Raw genomic sequence first — 23,747 nt, 5'->3', positions numbered from 1 at the left:
ATGAGTTTCAATGCTGCTTTCTGCCATGGTCTTAAAGTTACGTTTTCAAGATCCAATACCATTTCGTCAACTATGTTTTCTTGACTGAAGTTTTCGAAGTGTTCACGGAATACACGTCGTTGAGCTAATGTTAAACTGCGATATGGATAGTCACTCTCATCCAGTGGTTCACCATCCCTCTTGTTAGCATATTGTATTGCTTGTCTTGAGATGTGAAGATAAGATGTATCCACATTCTTGAACACGGCCTTCATGTCTTCTTTTGAGACGTATCTGATCACATCTCTGATTTTCTTCACACGTTCAATTATGCCACAACTGAACCTCATTTGCTTCATCCACTTTTCTTTAAAAGTTTTGAAGTTCATCTTCTTTTTAGTTTGTATGTATGCATGAGAGTGACCCTTATTCTCATCTGCACTTTTTCCAAACTCGTTACAGATGACATAACTCCGTATCCAGTTGTTGTGTATATTTCTTGAGTCCATCTTCTTCAAGAACTTGTACTTCTTCATACCTTGGTTTATAGTCAACATGAAGTGTACACCTTTACCTTCTCGTATTTTCCTCTTGAGTTTTTTACTTTTTGGTTCTATAGCAGACAAATGTTTCTTTGTCTTGATGTGCTTCACCCAATTTGACACATTCATATCCACTTTACAGTACTCACACATTTTTCTCGATTTATTGTCACGTCTTCTCATGTTGAAGTTTGGTGCATCTATGCGGCGATATCTAATATTACAATTTCTTTTGTACTGTACCGAAAAATAACTTTTTTCAATCAATCTGCTTTCTGATTGGTTAATACAAAGTAGGCGTGGTTTAAATGCCACATTCTGATTGGTTAAAAGAATTTTTGCTAGAGATAGTGTGCGCGGATGGTTTTAACTCTCATTCTGTATCAGACAATCGGTCGGTGTAGCCGCGAATTTTCTTAGCTCTGATCATGGAAATGAGCGATCAACAGGTAGTGGAGACATTCATCCAGTACAAGAGGAAGGGACTAGTCAAAAGAGCACATCATCTAATAGAAAACGTTGACAACATTGTGACGTGCATCAACATAGAAGAGGGACGGGATCCGTCGAGTTTCAAACAAAATGTGTCTAAGATATTCAAACTTAATCTGTACGAAGACGAAATCAAAGAAGCAACAACAGACCAGGACATATCAGAAGTAATATCTACAGCAAGATTCGTTTTGCAGTATCAGGATCTGTTGGACGAAATCGGTGAGTGTAGACTTTGAGCATGATACTAGTATTTTTCACTTCAACAGTAATCAAACAGTCAAAGAAAATCATTTTGATTTGAAATTGCAGAAATGGCTGATTGTCAATAGAATAGAAATGTTAACTGACACATGTTTTTTCTTTTCTGTTTCAGTAAACATTGGAAGAAATCGACAGTTGCATCCGATAGATACTGTCGTGATAGATGATGACGATCTACCAGATATCATTAGTCCAACTTTGACGCCAACGCCTACATGTAGTTTGAAATCGAAAAGTCCCGTGAAAGGAATCAGAGGACTTCACAAGCGCAAACCGTACGCTAAACCTTCAGCAACGGTTACAAATTCAAGCAGCACCAGCGGTACATTGACCGAAACGGCTTGGGAAAAGAGGGAAAATGAGCTACTGTTAGACAAAATGTCCCTAATAGGCTTTGAAAAAATAACGAAACAACATTCAAAAAACAAAACGATAAAAAAGAAAACCGAACAATGAATCTATTCCCAATCTTTATTTTAATTTCAGGATAAAACAAAATTAAATTTGGAGCTTCAAAAAATAGATCATGTATAAAATTTAAATATATAAAACGGTGCAAAACCAAATCACAACACAAAGAAGTCCAATTGTTCGTTCCCCCAAAAGTGCCTGGGTGAACTAAAAAAACAGGTGAACCCAAAAGCTGGACAAAACGGGTTATTTTTATAAGGTTTCTTCTTGCCACTGTTTGGGGAAAAAGTAGGGGCAGATGGAAAGGGGTTGTTTTTTTCTACGGCTTTTCAAAATAAATGTAAAGTAAATGTACACTTTCTAACAATAACCAAAGTGAAATGGGGTTCGAGCATTGGTCCCCGTGAGGGAGGAGAAGTTGTTGGAGGCAAATTTTTTTAAATTTTTTAAAACTGTGAGGTTGGTCTAAATTTATTTTAAGTGATATAAAAAAAAAACCAGTAATTAGTCCCGTTACTTTTACTTAAGGCTAATTATAAAACTAGCTTTATTTTTTTTACAAAAAGATCGGGGGGGTTTAAACTGTCAAACCCTTGGGAAAATTAATGGCTTTCCCAACCTACAGTCTTGAACTTTTTTTCCAAAAAACGAAATCGGCTTTGGGGTTTTCTGGCCCCCGGGGGATGGCTGGGGGAATTTAGGTGGGGGTTAGGTGCGGTTAGGTTTTGGCTATTTTTTTTAACAATTTGAGGGTACTGGCTCCCAACAGCTTTGGGGAAAATTTACTGTGAAAATCGTCTTGTTCGTTAAAATACAACAAGGAAAATTTTTTAAGTTTTTGTACTTTTATTGGGGTTTTCGAGTGACAATCGTGCTAAAGGCCCCCAAAAAACGGGTTTTTGCATTTCTTCGTGGCCTTTGTTAAAACAAAAAGGGTGGCACGGTTGTTTTTCGCTTTCATCTACTTCTGTGCTAAATCTATCAAAAATGCCATGATCTGCAAATGAAAATTTAAAATTTGCATTGAAGACGCCCAGTTTCCCCTTCTAAATTTTTTTAAGAAAAAAAGTTTACGAATTCGTTTTCCATGTGTTACGTAAAGTTTTAGTAAACAAGTAAATTCAAGTATCAATCCTTTGAAAACAATTTTAAAAGTTCACCACTGGTTTCAAACAAGTCCATTACAAAATGTTTGTGATTTGCCCAATGTCCCTTTTTTTCGAAATCGTCAATTTTGCCCCTCGCAGGTACGTTCGGGGGATTTCCCCGAGGCCCAATATCTTTTTCCTTTTTTTGGTATTTTATCGTTGTTCTTTAAACAGCAGGGTCGAGGTTTGAGCCCTCTGTTCAGTTTTTGGGATGCTAAAAACTTTCCCCCCCTTCATTTTGGAATTTATAAGCTGTTGATAGTTTGTAAGCGTGTTGACGTTGATTAATTCGTTTGAAGGGAAGCTCGTTGGTTTTTTCCCTGGTAAGTACCGAAAAAAAACTTTTTAAAAATCTATCTGTTTTTCTGATTGGTCAATACAAAGTAGGCGTGGTTTAAATGCAAACATTTGATTGATAAAAAACTTTTTGAGTGAAAGGTGGGCGCAAAATGGTTTTTAGTGTCTTTTCTGTATCCCCCCTTCGGGATGGGAAATTTAGTCAAAGGGAAACTTTTAACCCGACTTTTCCGAGTTTATTTTTTGTTTTGGGTTTTTGTTTTTACTAAAAATTTCTTTTTTTTTCAGGGTTTTTTTATTGTGCTAAAAAATTTTTCTGTAATTAACCCAAAAATATGTCTTCAAATTTTTGTAAAATTTTTGTCAAATTTATATCCCCCCCCTTTTTTCGGTCATTAATAATGTAAGCGCCATTTTTCCTGTTCGCGCTTCTTGTGTTTTTTCTACCTGTTTTTTTCTTTGTTTTCAAAATCCCTCTTTGAAGGGAAGTCGTTTTCTTTTTCTTGTCTTTTTTCCTTTTGTTCGGGTATTCCTTTAAATCGGAATCATATATGTCATATTTTATCTTCAAAGGGCACCATTTGCTTTTGCAGTCGGGTCCTGCAAAATTTTGGGGAATTTCCTTCGTCTCTTTGTTGCTTCTTTTTTTAAAGCAAGGTTCTTCACCAGTTTTGGCAAATTTTGGGACCAGTTGTTTTTGCTTTTGGGTTTTTGATAAAGAAAAGGGAATTCGAAATTGTGTCGAATACAACGAGTTTTTTTCTATATCTTTGTTTTTTCGTCTTGTTAAATTTTTGTGTATGATCCACATTTTCTTCTGGCAATTTGGGAGGTTCGGCTTGAAGTTGGGAAAAGCATACTACTTTATTTGGACCCAAATTCTTTTTTTTTTTCCCCGTTTTTTTGAAATGAAAGTTTTTCCCCCCTTTTTGTAAAAAAAGGGAAAAAGATGGGTGATATGTTCCAATTCGGGTTTCTAGGTTAGCCCTTTTGACCATTGGTTCTTCATTGTTTGCGTTTGTTAGGCCCTTCGTCTTCCGTTCCCCAAAGTTCAAATTCCCACCGTGGTTTCCCCAATGGTTTTTTCCTAAAAAGGGTTTTTTCCTACATTTCCTGTTTTTTTCCCAAAAACCAAAAAGTTTTGTTATGTTTGCATTGTTTATGAGTTTTTGCTGCTTTTGCATGGTTTAAAAGTTACGTTTTCAAGACCCAAATACCATTTCGTCAACTATGTTTTTTGACTGAAGTTTTCGAAGGGTTCACGGGTTACACGTCGTTGAGAAAAGAAAAAATGCGATATGGATAGTCCTCCTCCAGGGGGTTCACCAAACCCTCTTTTTTCCCTATTTTTGGGCTTTTTTTGAGAGGGGAAAGAAAGATGTTTCCACATTCTTGAAAACGGCCTTGGGGGTTTTTTTTGAAAATTTTTCTGATCAATCTCTGTTTTTCTTCCCCACGTTAAATTATGCCAAAAATGAACCCATTTGCTTAACCCCTTTTTCTTTAAAAGTTTTGAAGTTCATTTCTTTTTATTTTGGTTGTTTCCCTTGGGGGGGACCCTTTTTCTCTTTCTGCCTTTTTCCAAAAAACTCTTTTACAAAAGATTTAACCCGAAACCCCGGGTTGTTGTGTATTTTTTTGAGTCCATCTTTTCAAGAATTTGGGATTCTTCATCCCTTGGTTTTGTCAACAGAAGTGTACCCCTTTTAAAATTCTGTTTTTCCTTTTGGGGGGGTTTTTTTTTAATTTTTGGTTCTTTTGCGAAAAATTGTTTTTTTTGTCTTGAGTGCTTAAACCCAATTTAAAAAAATTCATACCCATTTTACAGTACTCACACATTTTCCGTTTTTATTGTCTGTTTTCATGTTGAAGTTTGGTGATCTATGCGGGATATCTAATTTTTAAAATTTCTTTTGTTATGTCCCGAAAAAAAAACTTTTTTCAATAAAATTGCTTTCTAAATTGGGTTTACAAAGTAGGGGGTTTTTTTAAATGCCCCATTTTTTTTTGGGTTTTAAAGGGAATTTTTGCTAGAGATAGTGTGCGGGAGGGTTTTTTAACCTTTTCCCTGTATCGGACAACCCGGTGGGTTTGTAGCCGCGAATTTTTTAGCTCTAAATTCATGGAAAATGGGGCGTTCAACAGGTAGGGAGGCCCATTCCCATTTACAAGGGGAAGGGCCCTATTTCAAAAGGCCTCTTAATAAAAAACGTGCAACATTGTGGAGGGGGCATCAAATAGAAGGGGGACGGGACCTTTGGGAGTTTCAAAAAAAAATGTGTCAAAGATATTAAAACTTAATCTGTAGGGAAGGGCAAAATTTCAAGAAGCAACAAAGACCGGAAATTTCAGAAGTAATATCTACAGCAAGATTCTTTTTGGGCAGTATCAGGATTTTTGGACAAAATCGGTGAGTGTAGACTTTGAGCTTGATACTAGTTTTTTCTTAAAACAGTAACAAAACAGTCAAAAAAAAATTTTTTGGGTTTTGGGAAATTGCAGATTGGCTGATTGTCAAAAATGAATAAAAAATTGTTAATCGGGACACTTGTTTTTTCTTTTCTGTTTCAGTAAACTTTGGGGAAAAAATCGCTTTTGGGGCACCCGATAGATACTGTCGTGAAAAGATGATGACGATCTACCAGATTATTGGGTTCCAATTTGGCGCCAACCCTAATGTAGTTTGAAATGGGAAAAGCCCTGTAAAAAGGAATCAGGGGACTTCAAAAGGCCCCAAAAACCCGGGACGTTTAAACCTTCAGAACGGTTACAAATTAAAGCAGCACCAGCGGTACATTAAACCCGAAACGGTTTGGGGAAAAAGGGGGAAAATGAGTACTGTTAGCTCATCGGGGAAAACGCCCGAACCCAAGCAAGAGGCAAGGGTCAAAATGATGCTTTTGCATCATTGTTGTCCGACAGAAAGAAAAACATCTCGTCCCTTCCCGGTCACAAATTTTGGGGAAAAAATTGTGTCGATCGGAAAAAAAGAAAATGGAAAGTGTGTTCTGCAAAAAAAATTTTGGGTTCGAGTGTAAAAGTGGGCCCAAACCCCGTTTGGGATATTTTGCTTTGTTTCTGTTTGAAAGTTGATGAGCCCATTGAAAAAAAAATGTTCAAAAAACAGTGCTTTGTCTTTGTCTTATAGAAATTTTAAACAAAGCAATCCCACTTTGGTTTTGGACAGTTTTTAAAAACAATGTCCTAATGGGGTGACTCGGTATTTTCATCATGTTTCTGTAAAATGTACAAAAAACGCGTCAGGGAAATCCTTATGTTTTTAACTTTTTCATTATAGTACGTTACGCCTTGAAAAATTTTAATAGGCTATGTCAATCATACTGGGGGAAAACGGGGCATAAATAATGAGCCTTGTAGGGGGTTATTTTCAATTTCTGTCGTGGTAAAAAAAAACAACCCAGTTTGTTTAATCACCAAAAAAGAAAGTGTTTTAAAATTTGTTTTAAGTTCGTACCCAATTTCAAAGCAATAGGGGTCTAAATAGGTTTCAAGGGTCTTCAGCAGGAAAAAAACTCGTTTTTAAAATTTTCAGTATGAATTGACTTTTCGTTTTTCAACCATAAGCTAATCGGAAATGGGCCTGAGGTACGAGCCGACGTATTCGTTCGCCTCGAAATTTCTTTTTTTAGAAAAATGTACAGTCCCAAAATTTTCCGTGGCTCTGCTTTAAAAAGGGGGCTTGCCCCCGGTTAAATGTTTAAGTTCCCATTGAAAAATTAAAGGGTGTTTTTTTTAAATTTTTTTTAAATTTGGTTTCCCCCGATTTTTTATACGGGCCATGGTTTGAATTACAGAAATTTGGGTTTGGTCCCCAAATGGAGAAGAAGTATTTTAAATTTTTTAAATGGGTCGATCTCGACAAGAAATTGTCACCCCCAGCCCCCGATCTTCCCGGGGCCCACTGGGGACGGAAAGGCTATTCAAAAGGTGTATTGGGGAAAAGGGTTCAATAGGAAGTGTCGTTTTTCCCAAATTGAACGTGGCACTAAAGGGTTTTTATTGCAGACAATAATAGCAAGAGGGCCCAAAGTAATTCCCTGTACTAGCGTCATTGTTTCTGAGCACAGAGGTGGGGTTTTTAGCCATCTTTAAAACGCTTGACCCACGCTGATCTTTTTAATCCCAAAATAGTATTTTAAAATGAAAAAATTTTTTTTTTAAGGAGAAAAAAAACCCAAAATTTTCATTTTAAAATTTGAAAAGATCGTTCTCCCCCAAGACTTTTTTCATCCCAGTCCCGAAAATTTGGGCCGCGGCACTGGAGGGGAAAGGCTTTTCAAAGGGGTTGTATTCGGAGTCTCAATAGGAAGGTGTCCCCCTTCCAATGAACGGGCCTGGCATGTTAAAATCTTGCAGAAAACCCTTGCAATGACGGGAAAAAATTTTTTTTCCCCCGCACGGTTCTTTTGCCTACCAATTGGGGGAGTCGGGCCAAGGCCGCTTTTTACAGTTTACCCCCCCGGCCCGATTATGAAAGCAATCGGGAATGGGGAACTTTCGGTTCCCGTTCGGCCCAATTCTTTTTTTGATTTTGATTTTTTGAAAATTTAAAAGAGATTTTTGTTTCCCAAAAGTTTAAAATTTTTTCGACTTTGACATCACCAGAGTCGGGTTTAAAAATTTATTTTTTGTATAGGATGGCTTTGCAAGTTTGGTCATAAGTGGGCCCACCCTTTGGCTTACGAGCGGGTTTGTGTATCCCCGGGATCTAGCAACCCTTAGCGGACATCAAAAACCCCCAAAATTTTGGCACTAGACGGGGAGTTTCCTACTTTACCAAGCTTGAAAAGGGCCTTTGAGGGGAAAGGGGGCGGTTCCTTATGTTCTCCCACCCCCCCCTACCATAGCAAAAAGTTGGTCTAAGGGACCTCCATCCCTTTTGGGCTGCCCTTTTTTTGGGTTTTGCCTAAACTTACCCCAACTCTAGCGATTTCGGTTGCCGTTCGGTCCATTAGCTTTTGAAAATTTGATTTTTGTTTTTTAGGGAAGAGCAAGAGAAGAGAGGAAAAGGGTTTTGAATCGTTTCATGTGCAGCTGTTTAAATGCCAAAATGCTTTTCATTTGGTTTCAAAATTAAATTTTGGGAAGCTTTGTTTTTTTTCATTTACATGTAAGAGCTTATGTTTCCCAAGTTCAAAAATTTTTGATTTTCCTTTTTGTTACATGTAGCAGTTGAGAAAGGCCAAAAGGTCGTTTTCTTAAATTAAGCTAAACAAGTAAAAAAAATTTAAACAAAAAAACCCCCCTTGCCTTTTTACCCCAAACCCCCAATGATAAATGTGAAAAAGCCCTGTGGAGGGGAAACACTTTCAATAGCCACAAAAATTTTGTGCCCAACTTTGGGATTTAAACAAAAAAATTTCTAAAAATTAATTTATATACCCTAAACATCTTAAAAACTATTTTTTTAAAATAAGGTTGCAAAGGCCCCGTCCTCTGGGTTTAAAAACTTTTTTGTCATGCCCCAAACATGCAAAAAAGCAAAGGGGGAAAAAATTTGTGGTTCTTTTAATTGGCTTTTCGCATTTTTGGCGATCTGCAAAGCACCAAAACAAATAAACAGGTGCCCCTGTCTCCCGTAAATACCCGGAAGCGCATCAACATGATGCAAGACTAAAAACGGGTGACCTGAGCGCCCTCGGAGAAAGTATTTTAAAATTCGAGTTTTCTTTTCAATAAAGGAAAAAACTCCAGCTGTCTTAGGCGGGAAAGATTTGGCGGGTTTTGACGGGGACGGACCCAAAACCGTCTTTCCTTTTTCGGTTTTTCGATTTCCCCTAACCCTAACCCAACTACCCCGAAAAAAACGGGGACATTCCCCCCATGACCCCCCAAAAACCCGGATCAAGTTCTACCCAAACCAAGCTTGGAATCGCTATGCCAATTGCGTTGCCAGTCTTTTTACCCTTTAAACCAATTTTTTTCCCAAAACAAAAGCTTTTCGAGGCGACGCGATTTTTCCCAATAGTACTCACCCCAGGCTTCTTCATCGGGTTTTTTATGAATCCCAAGAATAACACTTTCAAACCCAAACTTGAACTTTTTAACAAAAAAAAAAATTAAAAAAAAAAATGACCCCGGAAACCCTTAAATTTTGGTGAAATCCCCCGGGCCCAACGGGAAAACTGAGTTGTGCACCCTTTTTTTAAAAAAGGCTCGCCTGCCAAAAAATAACAAAACTTTTGACTTTCACAAAACGTTGATTGGTGTTAGTTTTAAAAATTAGTTTTCCCCCAAAAGGGCGATCTACACAAAAAGTAACCCCAAATTCAGGTCGATTTTTTTTTCCTAAAGGTTTTAAGGGGTCACATGAAAAATTTGGGTGCACCCGTCGAGGGGAGACGTTTTTTCCCATTGCCTCGCTGGGTTGTTTTAAAACTTTTTGAAAGGGTTTTTGATTTGGAAAAGGGTTGATTTTAGTCCTGGCCCCCAAAGTTTTTTCCCACTTTTATTGAAAACGGCAAATCCCAAAATTTTTTTTAAATATTTAAAAAAAACAACGGGTTTAGGGAAACCCCTTAGGAGTTTCTGTCTCCCCCACATTAGACGATTTGTATAGTGTCACTGTTTGCTGTTTGCCCAAAACGGGAAACCCCTACATAAAAATAAAAAAACTCTAAAAGATGGGCTTTTTTGGGAAAAGTTTGCCCCGTACATACAAGCTTTACAAGGGCTTTGACATTCCCAAAGGTATCATCACGTTTAATAGGGGAAAAAAAATTCATTTTTGATTGGGGTCCCCCTTTAGCTCCCAAAAGGTAAAGGGCGGTCTTTGTTCTCTTTTGTAAAAAAACTTGAGGAACGTATGAAATTTTCCTCAAGAAATTACAGAAATTGCCCAAAAAGGCAAGGGGCCCAAAAAGGGAAACAATTGTTTTTGAATTCAGGAAAAGGGTTTTTTTCCCTTTTTTTATCCTAAAGGCTTGGTTCACGGGCGCGAAACATCCTTGTTTAGTAAACTATATGCTATGAGCCAGGTTTGCTAGTAAAAATAAAAAAGCCTTGAATTCTCTAAAAGATACAATGCTTTGCCCTTTTAAAATGTATCATCATTTGTAAAGGAGGAAAAAAACCATTTCTGACGCTATATGTATCAGCTTGAAGGGTTTTTTCAAATTTGTTTTTGTAATGCAAAGGCAATGGGCATACAAGGATTCCATTACTCTGACATCCGGAGAAGTTTTCCCACCAAGCTAAAGGCTCCCTACGTTTGATGTAAAAAAAGTAGGAAAAAAATGTTCAACATATGTTATGCATCAAAGTTTTTTTATCCCACTGAGGGTTTTGGGGGGAAAAAATTGTGGGCCCTTTTTCTTTATGGCAATTTCACGGGTTGTTGGAAGAAAAATTTCATCGGGACAAAATTCCATTTTCATGTTTTTTATTTTCCCATGATTTAGCAAAGGATAGGGAAAATGGGTTACTTTCCGTGAAGCCCTCGGGGACAAAATTCCAAAATTTTTTTGTGTAAAAACGATTTTAATTTCCAGAAACAAAAAACTAGAATGTTAGGGACCGGGAACATGGGGTAGGAATTCGAAGGGCCCTTCCCCCTTACCCCCTTCCCCCAAAACCCCCCCCCTTTTCCCAAGGGCAACCCCCCAAAAAGTGGGATTCGCACATCTCATTGAGGAACGTCGTGCTTCCCCTTTTGGGGGGGCAAGAGCATTTAATCCCTGTCCATTTAATTCCTCGAGCGTCGGGTTAAAACAATTCCCTATACCCGGGTTCGCTGCCTCGCCAAATTAGAGTGGGTCATTTTTAACCCGCATTACACTTAACCCCTGCCCAAACCCGAAAAACCAAAAAGGGAGGAAAAAAAAGCTCAAAAATTTAGGTAAGGGGCTTTTTTTACAATTTACCATCATGTTGGGGTTTTTTTTTGGGTTTGGGTGTAGGATACTATGCCTCGAAAAAGGGATTTCAAATCCCCTGATTAGCCTTATGGTCAAGTTTTGACATTCCGGGTAGCTTGGGTTCTAGTCTTGTAAAGATTTTTGCTTTTTCAGTTACTTTTTTAGTTTTTATAAGGACAAACTCTTGGTTTTTTTTTTATGGTTTTTTCCTAATGTTCAAGTTATCGCATTGAGGGCTTATTCTTGGTTGGGCTATTATTTTCAAAAACCCAAAAGGGACCCGAGATTTTTACTGAATTTCCCATGAAAAAGCCTGCGGTTGGATTTATGAAGGGCACAGTGGCAAAATAAAATGAGGCGTTCAAGAAAAAAGATCAGCAGAAATCAAGAATTTTGTTGTTCAGTGTTGAAATTTTGACGGCCCCCTCTTCCTTTTTTAAAGTATTCATAAGTATAGTTAATTTGTTTAACACGTCTATTTTATCTTTGTCAAGACCTTTACTTGATCTAATTTTTATGTATTCCGAGATGTGTAGACCCCTTGCCTACCCGTACATTAACCCCCAAAGGCACACCAGCAGGAAATGAACAGTTTATAAAACTGGTGAATGCCAGTGGCCCTTTCTTTTTCTTTTTGGGCAGTGTACTTAGCAAACCCAAGATGGCAAAGTTTTTGGGGCTGCGGACGACCCGGACGGGGGGTACTAGACTCTTTTAAAAACAGACAAAAACACTAAAAAATTATCTCGGGGACCTTTACCATTTCTTTTTTTTATTGAATACAACAAACAAAAATTTAAACCCAAAAAGGGGGCCTCTTTTACGGGCCCTACCCCTTGGGAGGGCAAAAATTCATCATACAAAAAAATAAATGCAAATTTCAGGTCTATTTATTTCAAAAAAGTTTTATCTCTGTTTTTCATCCCTTTACAGCATTGGTCTTGCCTTTTACTCCCCGTAACAGAAAAATTTAAGCTGAATGGCTTTCAAATTTTTTTAAAAAAGTAATTTTAAAGCAAAATTTTTAAAACTGAAAAGAAAATTTTTCTTTTTGGAAAAGAAATCTATTTTTTTTTTTCTCAAGGGAAAAATTTCTGGGAAAAAACATTTTTCATCTGTAAAAAATCCCTTTTTCATTTTTTTTTTGTTGCATCAAACAAATCAAATGTAAAAAGACACTTGATACTGACAGCCTTAGTATAGAAATTTTTAAAAAAAAGTTTTAAGCCAAAAAAAGCTGAAAAGGTTTTTTAAATTTTTTTTTAAATTTAATATTTGTAAAATGAAAAAGCTACCTGATTTTTCTTCACAATTTGCTTGTTAAAAAAAAATGTCACCCCTCACTTTGTTTGAATGTACAAATTGGACATCTTTTGGTGTGCAAAACATGTAGTGCTCTGAAAAAAAAAATAAGCAAAAACCCTTGAAAAAACAGTGCTTTTGTTACTCATTCTAAAAAAAGGGTTTTGTTTTTTTCACACAACAGTGAGATAAAATTTAGGGCTAGAAATATTTTTGAAAATTTCTGAAAGCTGAGTTTGTTCATATATCTTCAAACAGTGGTTTGATTTTTAAATTTTCTGCCTTACATAAAAATTATTACAAAAATTTCTACAGCCTTCCCCTGTGTTTAAGTTTAAAAGGGGGAAATTTTTTCTGCTTTAAAAAAAAAAACAATAGAGAATTTTTTTTAAAAAAATACCTGCTTTTTTTTTCCATAATTTACGCTGTGGAAAACAAAACCACATCCTTCGTATGCTTATAAAAAATTTTGGGAGGCCTGGACATGTTGGCTTTTGAAAAAAAAAAAAAGGGAAACATTTATTTTTCATTGGGTTTATTTTTTTTAAAAATTTAATTTAGTCCCAAATGCTTATTTAATTTTTTTCAAAAATACATAAAATTTGGGCAAAATTCGGGGCTATAAAAAATTTTTAATAATTTTACAACTGAGCATTAAGGAAAGGGTTGCCCCTTTCAAAAATTTTTAAATTTACAAACCCAAAATAATGGGGCAGTGACCCCCTGAAAACATACCCCCTAAACCCTTTTTTTTTGCCCCCTGTATCATGCATTCGCCCCAATCCTTGGTTAATTTTTAACGGAGGCATTCTGAGATGTTTTTTCTCATAAAGTGTTTTTCCAAAACCTCCCCTCTTTAAAAAAACAATAAAAAGATTTTATTTCAAGAAAAACTTTTGACCCTTGGGAAAACCCTATTGATATTGTTTGTCCGCTCCCCCAAAAAACGTGGGGTGATGACCCTAGCGCCTTACGTGGGCCCCATTCTGGGAAAAAGCCCAAAAAATAAAACGAGAAAAAGGTGAATGAAGGGTCATTTCAAAACAATGTTTTCCCCCATCACTGATCGCAGGAAAAATGAAAAAGGTCTATTTTAAAAACAATATTTTTCCTCATTGGGTTTTTAAAAATTTTAGTTTCATATTTATTTAAATTTTTTCAAAATTATCGCCCCAAACCCGCAAACCCTTTTTTGTAAAAGGGGGCGGCCATTTTTTGTTTAGTGGTGTGTCATTTTTTAGCAAAAAACGGTCCTTCCCCAAATTTTTTAAACTGTGAAAAATAACAGCAAAACAAGGGAAAAGGGGTTTTGCTATGAAAAGAGACCAATCATGAATTTACATTGGAAAAAAAGGAATTAAAAATATTTTTAAAAGTTTTTTAAAATCATTTTTTTTTTTGTGGGGCATTTTTACACAATTTTGGAACTTTTCATGTTTAAAAAAAATGCTAAACCAAAAGGGTTTCCCGAATTTAAATTTTAAAATGCATTCAATACGCTTGCAAAATTGGGTTTTTTTGTCCTAAAAGATTGTTTTTTAATTCCCTGCCCAAAAAGAAAATTCGTGGGCTGAAAATTGCAAAATTTGGGAAAAAGGCGCATTACCGTTATGGTGACAAATTTCGGTTGTACCCTTTGAGCTAAAATTTACTTTTTTCCACCTTTTTGTAAATTCTGCATTTATACATCCCCCCCAAGAAAGGGTTTAGCTGTCGAATTTAGGGCCAAAAATTTATGAAAATTTTCAAATTTAGAAATGAATAAAATATTTACTTTTTAAACCCCTCCCCAAATTTTTGCGATATTTTGCTGAATTTTTAACCCAAATTTTTTTGGAAAAAAATTTTAAAACCCAAATGTTTTTTAGAAAAAAGTTTTTGGGAAAGCATTTATTACGCTAGCGAACGGACTTTCTTGTCCCAAAAGAAAAAATTTTTTTTATCCATGCAATTTTGAAAATACGGGGCTGAAACTTGCAAATTTTTCAAATGGCCCCATTTACTGTTTGTTTTCAATACGGTTTTGTCACTTCTGGAAGCCCCAAAAAATTTATATTTTTCCCCACTTTTTGTAAAAATTTGCCAAAAATTTTTATCGAAACAGAAAAAATTTAGCTGTCGATGTGATTTAACATCATGAAAATTTTCTTGAGAATGAAGAAAAATTTACGTTTTTTAAAATCAAATCTTTTTTGCGAAACATTTTGAAAAATTTTAACTTTTTTCGAGTAAAAAAATACATTAAACCCTGGGTTTTTAGAAAAAGAAATTTTTTCATGCATTTATTACGTTTTCGAAAGGGGTTTTTGTCCCAAAAGAGTTTTTTTTTACATTCCCCCTTTTCGTTAACAAAATTTTGAGCTCCCAAAATTTGACAGAATTTTTCTTTATTCTGCACACCCTGCCGTTGCGCGAAAAAAAGTCAAGATAAAATGTTTATTTCCCCCTACAAACCCTTTTCAAAGCAAGTTTAAAGCATTCACTGACAAAAAAAACCACCTACCTTTTTATTTTTTACTTCCAAAACCTCCAAAATTTTTCATAAAGTCCCCAAAAAAAAGAGAGAAAATTTTTTACTTTCTTTCCCCCCCAATGCGTTGGGACTGCCACGCAAGGGCAGGATGTTTTACGCTGTAAAATTTTAAGAAAAGTCACCCGTTGTTTCGCAGAATGCTTGTTTTACGGGTTTTTTTGGTTTCAAAAGGGGCCCTTTCAACATAAATCTCGAAAACCTTGGGGTTTTTTTACAGGAATTTGAAAATGTACCCGTTTTTCAAAAAGTGTTTTTTCCCTCCCCAAATGTTATTTAAAAATTTTTTTGATTAAAGATACAGCAGTGTTTGGGGCCCAAAAAGCTTGTTTCGGGGGTAATGTCGTTTTTTTCGACTGAAAGTGTTTTCAAGTAAATTGTTTATGCCCTTGTACATACCAAAACAAAAATAAGCTTTCCGTTGATTTGGGGTTTGAAAATGTACATTTTATTGGGCGGGCTGTTTTGGGGGCAAAAAAAGTCCCCCAGTGTTTTAATATCTTTTTAACTTAGGATTTTCTTGTAAAAATTTATAAGAAGGCCAATTTTTGGTTTTTAAATTTTGTGTTTAACTTTAATTTTCCAAAATTTAAAAAAACATTGTCTTTTTTACTGGAATTTAAAATGTTTCCAAAAACATAAAGGTCATTTGAGGGCTAAAAGGGGATTCAACTGTTTATTTCGTAAACAGTTGTACATCGAAAATGGCACCGCTGCCCTGTATATGAGAAAAGATAACCAGAAATTCCTTGTTTTTTTGCTCAGATCTAACTGTTCTTGAAAAAAAAACCAAAAAAAAATGTTGGTTTTAACAGTTTTGGGACTTTTTTTTTCTGTTCTTGGTTCTTTTTTTCATGCTAAGTCATTTTGTAAAAAAAATTTATTCTATCTCAATTTCTTTCAACGGGGGGTGGGCTAATTAAAAATTTTTTAAAATGTTCACGTAGACCTTGTCTGTCCCTCCTTCTTTTTGGGTTCCGTTTTCCTTTATTTTTTCAAGTACAACCGAATTTGGGTCCAAAACTGTGCTCACCACTCGGTTTATAAGATTGATAAATTCTCTGTATTTTTTAAGCTTTTTTTACATCCTACGATAACCTCATATCCCAAGTCTGTCCCTTTTTTTTGTTTGGTTCCCCGTAATTCACGTTAAGGGCATTCTTTTTCAGTCAGAAAAAACACGTTTAAAAGGGAAATCTACTTTAAAACAAATATTCCTGTCTGGTATGTTTTGAAAGTCCAAAATTCAAACCTTTTCCGGGGTTTGTGTTTTAGGTTTTGGGAAAAATTCCATCCAAATTTTTAAAATTTCCGAAAAAAAAAAAAAAAAGATGTAATCGGCTTTTTTTCTTCCCTTTAAACGCACTTTTTTTTGTTTTCGGACACGCCTCGTCAGTACAGTACAAAAGGAAAAATTTGACATTGTGTTGAAAACCGCGAGCTAAATTTTTCCCTCTTGTTTATCTTTGGTAAGATGCCATCCTTTCCCCAACCCTTTTTATAGTGCCCAAAAAGTTTTTTAAAAAAAAAAAAATTCGCTCTCAAAACATCCCCCCTGGGGGCATGCCAAAAATTCTCTGAAAAAAGGGAAAAACGGGGCGTCGAAAAAGGGCAAGTAAGTGGGCGAGTCTTTATGCATTCAGTTGTCAAAAATTTTTATAAGGGACCGTTTTTTTGTAACTTTTGCAAGTTTTTAAAAAGGGTCACAGTAAGATTTTCCCCTTTCCCCCCGGGTTTTTCCCCACCGATATTTTCTGGAAAGGGAAACGTTTTTTTGTCATCGCGTTTTTCCCGGTTTTTCCCAAAATTTCCCCTTTAACCATCCCCCCCTTTTCTCTGGTGTATCATAATACGGTGAAATTTTTTTTTTCTTCGCGACGGGAAAACATTTTCCGTATTCCACGGGGCTAAAAAAACAAACAACCCTGAAAAAACCCCAAAGGGCCCCCGTATTTTGAAAAAACATGCCCGGGTTCCTCTTTTTTTTCCCCCGTGGTTGATTTCTATTTCCTATCGATTTTTTTTTTCGCATAGATGTCAGCCCACGGATTTTTTTGCTTTTTTGATGACAAAGGGATGAGCTTTTACAGTCAAAAAAGTTCACCTGTTTACAAATTTTGATCCCCGCCTCTTTGCTAGTAATATCGCCGTGGGGGTAGGAAACTGAACCCCTGTTGGGTTTTATCTCCCAAAGAAGGAACGCATGCTTTTTATTTTTACTTAGATTAAAATCAATTTTTTTGCAAAAATTATTTTTTTTTTGGTTTAAACTTTCAACCATTTCCCTTTTATCTCTGGTCCAATTTTTTATTTTTTAAAAACCCCTGTTTTTAAGGGTTTTTTTAAGCAATAAGCGTGCTCTAAATGACGTACCCCATAAAAATAAACCCCCCTTTTAAGGGGGGGGGGGGGGGGGGGGGCTTTTTCCCAGTCCTTTTTTTTCCCCTTTTTCCCCCCAAAAATCACCCCCTAAAACCCCTACCTGTCCCCACGAAAATCCATTTCAAATTTGATTTTTTTTTAAAACCCTTTTTTGGTTTTTTGAAAAAACGAAGGTTTTTGTAAGTTTATTTTAAAAATTTTTTTAATTTTTAATGAATTTCCCCGCATGATTTCCCAAATTTACTGCATGCCGTGAGATTGTGTTAAAAATCCCGAAAATGTTCTTCGGCGTTAAAGGGGGTAATTTATCTCGCCGCAGCTTATATATTAAAAATATTTGGCCCCAGGGAGTTAAAGATAATTAAATTTTAAAAATTTTTGTTTAAATTTTTGTAAAATTTTTTTGTACATTTTTCCAAAAAAAACTTACCCCTTTTTTTGTATCGAGGGCTCGTGATTTTTCCCAACCTCGTCACTTGCGTTTTTATTTGATTCACGTTTACTTTCATATTATCATCTAATATTCTTTCTTACATACCGCCAACTCTTTTTACTTGTACAATAGGTGGTCTAGTGCTTAACACGTTTGAATGTCAATCCAGATGTCCGGGGTTCGAATCCTGGTCCAGGCACTAAAACTTTCTGAGCGTCTCCGAACCTAACTAAAAGGCCAGTGCTGGTTCTTCCCCGGAAAGACGGTTTCGGATGTATCGGTGGTATACACCGGGCACGTTAAAGAACCAGATTATCTTTCCGCAAAAAGCTAGACAGAACTTAATCTATCTATCCATCTATCCATCCATCCATATATCTATCAATCCGTCTATCTATCTTGCGAGGACATAGACTTTGACGCGCATCGACTGACAAAGAGAGAAAAGAATTAAAGAATAAAAGAAGGAGTATATACAGTTTAAAAAATATAGGTAAAAAAACAGCAGGTTTCTATGGGTACACATGTTCAACCCGGCAGACTGTCTGGCTGAACTAATTTGCTCCAAGAGAGAAATGTTCTCAGGGAGTGAGTTCCAATCAACAATAGTGTGTCCCTCTGGTTAGATCGCTCCATTACTGGATGTATTTGGCGCCCTGATTGACTGCCTTTGTAAAGCGCATTTGAAGAACGAGCTTTTTATGAAAATGGCGATATACAAATTAGGTATAATAAATAAACACCTCAACCTGACAAAGGAGAATAGTCATTGCTCCTTTCTCACTCCATAACTTGACTCATCATCGCTTCTTGGCACACCTTTACGCTTCCACCCCCCCCCCCCCCCCACCCCCTAGTAGACACATGCTTCTCTCATGCTCACATACTTCTCCAGTAATCTGCCTTTTTCACTTCTCTACTGGCACTAGTAGTCGAGCGCGCTGTCTTTCAGACAGTTCTTGTTGTTTTTGTGATGAGTCAGTCTAAAGGACCTGATTCTGTTCAATAACTCAAGTGTGTCAGGTAATCACGATAGAATGACTTCCTTTTATTATGTGATCCTAGTGGAAATGACAATCAATCTACACTTCGAGACTACTTGCACTTAAGGCCATTACAATCAATATAAAGCGGCAGAAGGTTATCAAGGGTTCTTGGCTTGGCTGCATAAATATGTAAGACTATGACAGCATAATCCTTGATTGCTACTTCAATTTGTCTATCAGAGTAAGCATTTCAATTTAAGCAGGTCAGTTAACAAAGAACGTCAAGGTTTAAGTTTTTTTAGAAATTGCTTATGTATTCATTTTAAATCATGTCAGTCAATCATGCAGAAACTTGGACACCAGTTAGTAACCAATGAACATGAACTTTAAGGTTTGGTATATATTTTGCAGTGTCAGAGCCACCAACGAAGCTTGACATATCTAATGTTACAAGTCGTAGTTTTGATATTTCCTGGATGAAACCTACAGAAACATACAGTGCAGAGAACTATGGTTATGTTCTACAGATTAAGGATGATCAGGATAAATGTGTGATAGAGATTATCTATAGATGTTCCGACTGTACTGGCAGGTTTCAGGTGATGGTTATTTCTTTTTTCTTTTCTATTTATATTTATTATGGCCGTAAAACACTGTCATTATATCATTAACAGCAAATAATACATTGTAATGTATAAATCTTTGAAAGTTTAGGAGTAAAATTAATATATATCGTTTTCAAAACAGTCATAGCCAATTATAGATTTAGAAATCACAAGCATACCTGTTTTTTCTACTTTAATGAAAATATTCAAAAGAAGTAGTACATTGTTTTATTTTGGTGAAGACTGAAAAACATTTATATTTGCCTGTTAGACGGGCAAGTATATAACGCATTGCTTAATCATTGATCACCGTTATCGTACAATGAAACAATGTTTTACCCAAGTTTTATGTAAAATGTATGGCAAAACAACTGATATTATGCATCATTCTGGAGAACACCGAGAGTGTTGATAGGAATTCTTTAAAACGTTAAAAATATCGTAATAAAATTTGCATTTACAGTGAAAAAATGTTTGATGAGATACTTCCATTGTACATTTTTTACATGATTTATTTCTATTGTTTTTAATTTGGACGTTATTAGTAAATGGATATTTTGGCAATTCTGTGCAAAATCTTTGCAAAATAAATAAAAAAATGACTTTGCCTGATTTCTACAATGGAAACAAATATTTAGTCATAGAACAGACATAATTAAAGGTATTTTTAGATAAAAAAAAAGATTCTTCTGTCAAGTTTGGATACCCTAGAATGATGTGTTTTATAATAGATATAGCAAACTTAAGCTGAAATTCATGAAAAACCCTGTAACAGATCAAGCAGTGAATAATGTATCGTGCACTAAGCCAAAGGTGCATAACTACTTTTTACTTGTTTAAGATATCAAAGAAAATTCATTGTGATTTTAGAATACAAACACTGATACCATCACTGTAAAAGTTCAGTGAGTGATACTTACTGTTACAGACTTCAGAAATGACACCTTTATAAGAAAATAAAACGCTATATATTAAGTTATCGTGTGCATCCAGTGGATGTAACGGATAACGGAGGACTTCAGTAGATACTACGAATATATTACAAAGCGTAAAGTGTTAAAATTCATTTTTAGTAATTCTGCTGCATTACAATATTTAGATGTGGGAAAAGGCATAATCTGAAATAAAAGTTTGAAACTAATCAGGTATTATTTGACAATAAATGGTAACTTAAATATTGATTTGGAAGTCACTAGATTAAATGCATAGATGGAGTTCTTCACATTATACCAGATTGATGAGCTATCAATAAATTGTTTTAAAAAAAAGTAAAAAGTAAAATATAAGTTTTGAACGTCGCTAGTATAAATAGAAAATTGCTTACTATTTCAGATTTCAAACTTGAATGGTTTGTGCAGTTTTACAGTTCGATCAACGATAGACAAGACTAAGCAACAATTAGAAGGTCAGTTGTCATATCTCGCAACCCTTAACCCAGATATTGCTTATACTGTGACTGTTACTGCTATAAATGATGGAGGAAGAGGATATCCTGCTAACAAGACAGAAAGAACTCTAGAAGAAGGTACAACTTAAGTCACTTCGTTTTTCAAAAATAGCACTTTTGTGTTGAGTGACATTAAATCTGGTTTGGTGCATAAGTAGATGTATATAAACAATACTATACTGTACCGCTTAAACGCAATTGACTCCATTTCTTGTAACTAGTTTTTTAAGTAGTTTTAGAATACTCTTATAAAAACAACACAGAAGTATCATTGAACCATACTTTACATGAAATGTTTCTGACATTGACTGCGCAAAGAATTCCAACCGATTTTCAAGATTACTTTTGCACAGACATATCTGCCTGGATACAGTTTAGATCGGACAAGTAAATTTCAAAGACATTTGTGTTGCTTCAAAAGGCATCCTGAAACTCCTGCTAAGGAGCTACAAAATTTCTGAACCTGAGTTTTAGTGTTTTCGTTTACTAATACCAGCAAGGTTATGATTCTAGAAATAGTATATTTAAATTTAGGGTGCGTGCTAATAATAAAGTATGTGACATACAGTGTTTAAACGTTAAAGGACAGTAAATAGCTATGCTCAATTTTGAATTTCTTAAACACATGAATAAAGCGCATATACTCTCTGTTATGGAAGGGGATATCCGCCTCTTCACACATTACAGTTGTTGAAATTTTAATATGCTTATTAATTTCCAATGTTGCTTTAATTCAGTCATAAGATTTGATATGCAGATATCTTGATAGTAATTAAGTATTCACTTTGCTAACTATGCCAACAATATGAAAACCGTTGAGTCAAAATTAAATTAAAGGACTTGCAGCTATTTTAATTATCATTAAGATTTTATTTTGCTAACTTTGTCATTTTAAGTATGCTTAAAATGGCACTGATAAACTTCTTATTCCTATATTCAACTTTATTTTGATTGGTCATATGAATTACATTTTAGTCATTTCAATTGTATGTTGCCAAACTAAATTCGTTTCTTTGCGCTGAAATAGGCCCTATTAAGTAAAGGGGAATAACTGGTAAAACAGTAAAATATAATAAACGCTCCCCATACCGGTGTCGACATTATTTTATACTAAGAAAATAAGTCCACCTGCAGCATAAGAAAAATAAAGTTTAGGTAATCCTGAAAATTTAAATGATGACCCCGGTATTAAAATACATAGTAGTAACCAAAGAAACAGTCAAAGCTCGAACTTGAAGTCTTTTTTTGTCTAATCTGGATTTTTCGATGGCACCCAAGTAGAGCTACCAAATGGTTGGCCTTGACCCGACCCCTAACCCTAACCTTAAAAAATCAACTGCAAAAAATGAGGAAATTCCCAGAATAATGCACTTTTTTTTAGATTTCCACTTTCCACCATCTCATTTTCCAGCTCTTGGACTACTACATAAAATCATGGATTTTTTTCAAAAGGGCCTCCGTGGCCGAGTGGTTAAGGCAGCTGACTTCAAATCACTTGCCCCTCATCGATGTGGGTTCGAGCCTCACTCGAGGCGTTGAATTCTTCATGTGAGGAAGCCATCCAGCTGGCTTACGTAAGGTCGGTGGTTCTACCCAGGTGGCCGCTCGTGATGAAATAATGCACGGAGGGGCACCTGGGGTCTTCCTCCACCTACAAAACAGTGTAAATGGGTTGCCTTTGTCCCACGGATTTTGCATCATTGAGTCAGTAGGATCAGATAGCTATTACAATCGTTTAAAACCATTTGATCTATGTCTAACTGATTCTTCCTGTCTGCCTGTTTAGGCTGTGATGATCGCTGCAGTTATTTGAAACTGGCAGTTCAGCCATTGTTTTGTTTCATATTTTCGCGTAGAATTGTTAGTATCTATAAATCAATCGATCCTAAAAATATGGCTTGGCAATGCTTTTATAAAAATGAAGATTAAGGTTGTTATAAAATACTTACTCATACATGTTTAAAAGCATAACAGAAAAGCTTATAAAACATTAAATCATATTAAAGACTGAGTGTATTTAGACATAATTACGTGTCAATTTTCACGTATAATTTTAGTGAACATGTTAGAACTAGATTTACTAACTCGTTTTGTCTTCATTGAATAGATTTGAAGAAAACAATCAAATACAAAATTTAATGGGTCTTGGAATCTGACACACCGCGAAAAAGTATGATACGGATACCGTAACCGTTCTAGGCCAACGAGAAATCACTGTACTGACTTCATCTTATGTTATTGTTTTGCTTGTATTTTTATTTCAAAACGTCACGATAGTGTGCGATACCTATACGTCTGCGCTCTATTGATAATCTCGTGAAGATTGCTGACGGGAATTCCGATTTTTTCATAAACCGGAAAACCCTTATCAAAATTGTAGACGAATGTTTTTATCTTAAATGTATTAGGAAAACAACGATTCTCAACATAATTTGATGAAATACATTGTTGAAACATCGGATATGCAGCATATAGGAGAATATAGCAAAAGTTTTTTTTAAAAAGTCTGACACCACGAGGTTAGTCGCTCTAAGAACATAAGGCTAGTAACTCCTTGGCTATATGTTACAGCTCTCAGAAGATTGTTGATTTTATATTGAACATATAGCAAATTTATTTACTAATGCACAGCCTGTAACGGCTCGTTTTCCTAAAGGAAGCTCTACTGTACATTTATTTAATAATATGTTTAGACATTAAACACATTGTCATGGCTGTCAGTTTGTAGTTAGCTACTTGTAATTCACAATTTTTTCGTCGAATCATGTATAATTACGACCATTGAAATACAAAAGAATACATTTTCTTGCGCGTCTTTAAGAAACGAGCCATAACATTTGTTTTGGGTTTGAAGTCGTACCGACACATGATATGTCATATGGCAATTTTCAATTCATCGTATATGATATAAATAATACATGATGATATATAACTTGATTAGTGTGTGTTATTTCAAATTTTTACATACGAAAAACTATGAAGTGTATGTTAAAAACCTGAGATGTCTAATGACAGGTGACCGTTAAATATGTTCTTTAGTGATTCTTATACA

General features: G+C 35.5%; 1 protein-coding gene across 1 annotated transcript in view; it reads left to right on the top strand.

The window, feature by feature from the left end:
- LOC123552062 (receptor-type tyrosine-protein phosphatase F-like) overlaps positions 1 to 23,747 on the top strand; it is a 56,625-nt gene that overhangs the window by 19,625 nt on the left and 13,253 nt on the right. The window contains exons 2-3 of the mRNA XM_053541524.1: positions 19,055 to 19,242; positions 20,581 to 20,773. Coding sequence (XP_053397499.1) covers positions 19,055 to 19,242; positions 20,581 to 20,773 — 381 coding nt within the window. The remainder of the gene's footprint in view (positions 1 to 19,054; positions 19,243 to 20,580; positions 20,774 to 23,747) is intronic.

The sequence above is a fragment of the Mercenaria mercenaria genome, chromosome 4, assembly GCF_021730395.1.
Source record: "Mercenaria mercenaria strain notata chromosome 4, MADL_Memer_1, whole genome shotgun sequence".
NCBI lineage: Eukaryota > Metazoa > Mollusca > Bivalvia > Venerida > Veneridae > Mercenaria > Mercenaria mercenaria.
The sequence above is the reverse complement of the archived record's forward strand: the minus strand, read 5'-3'. Positions and strand labels throughout refer to the sequence as shown.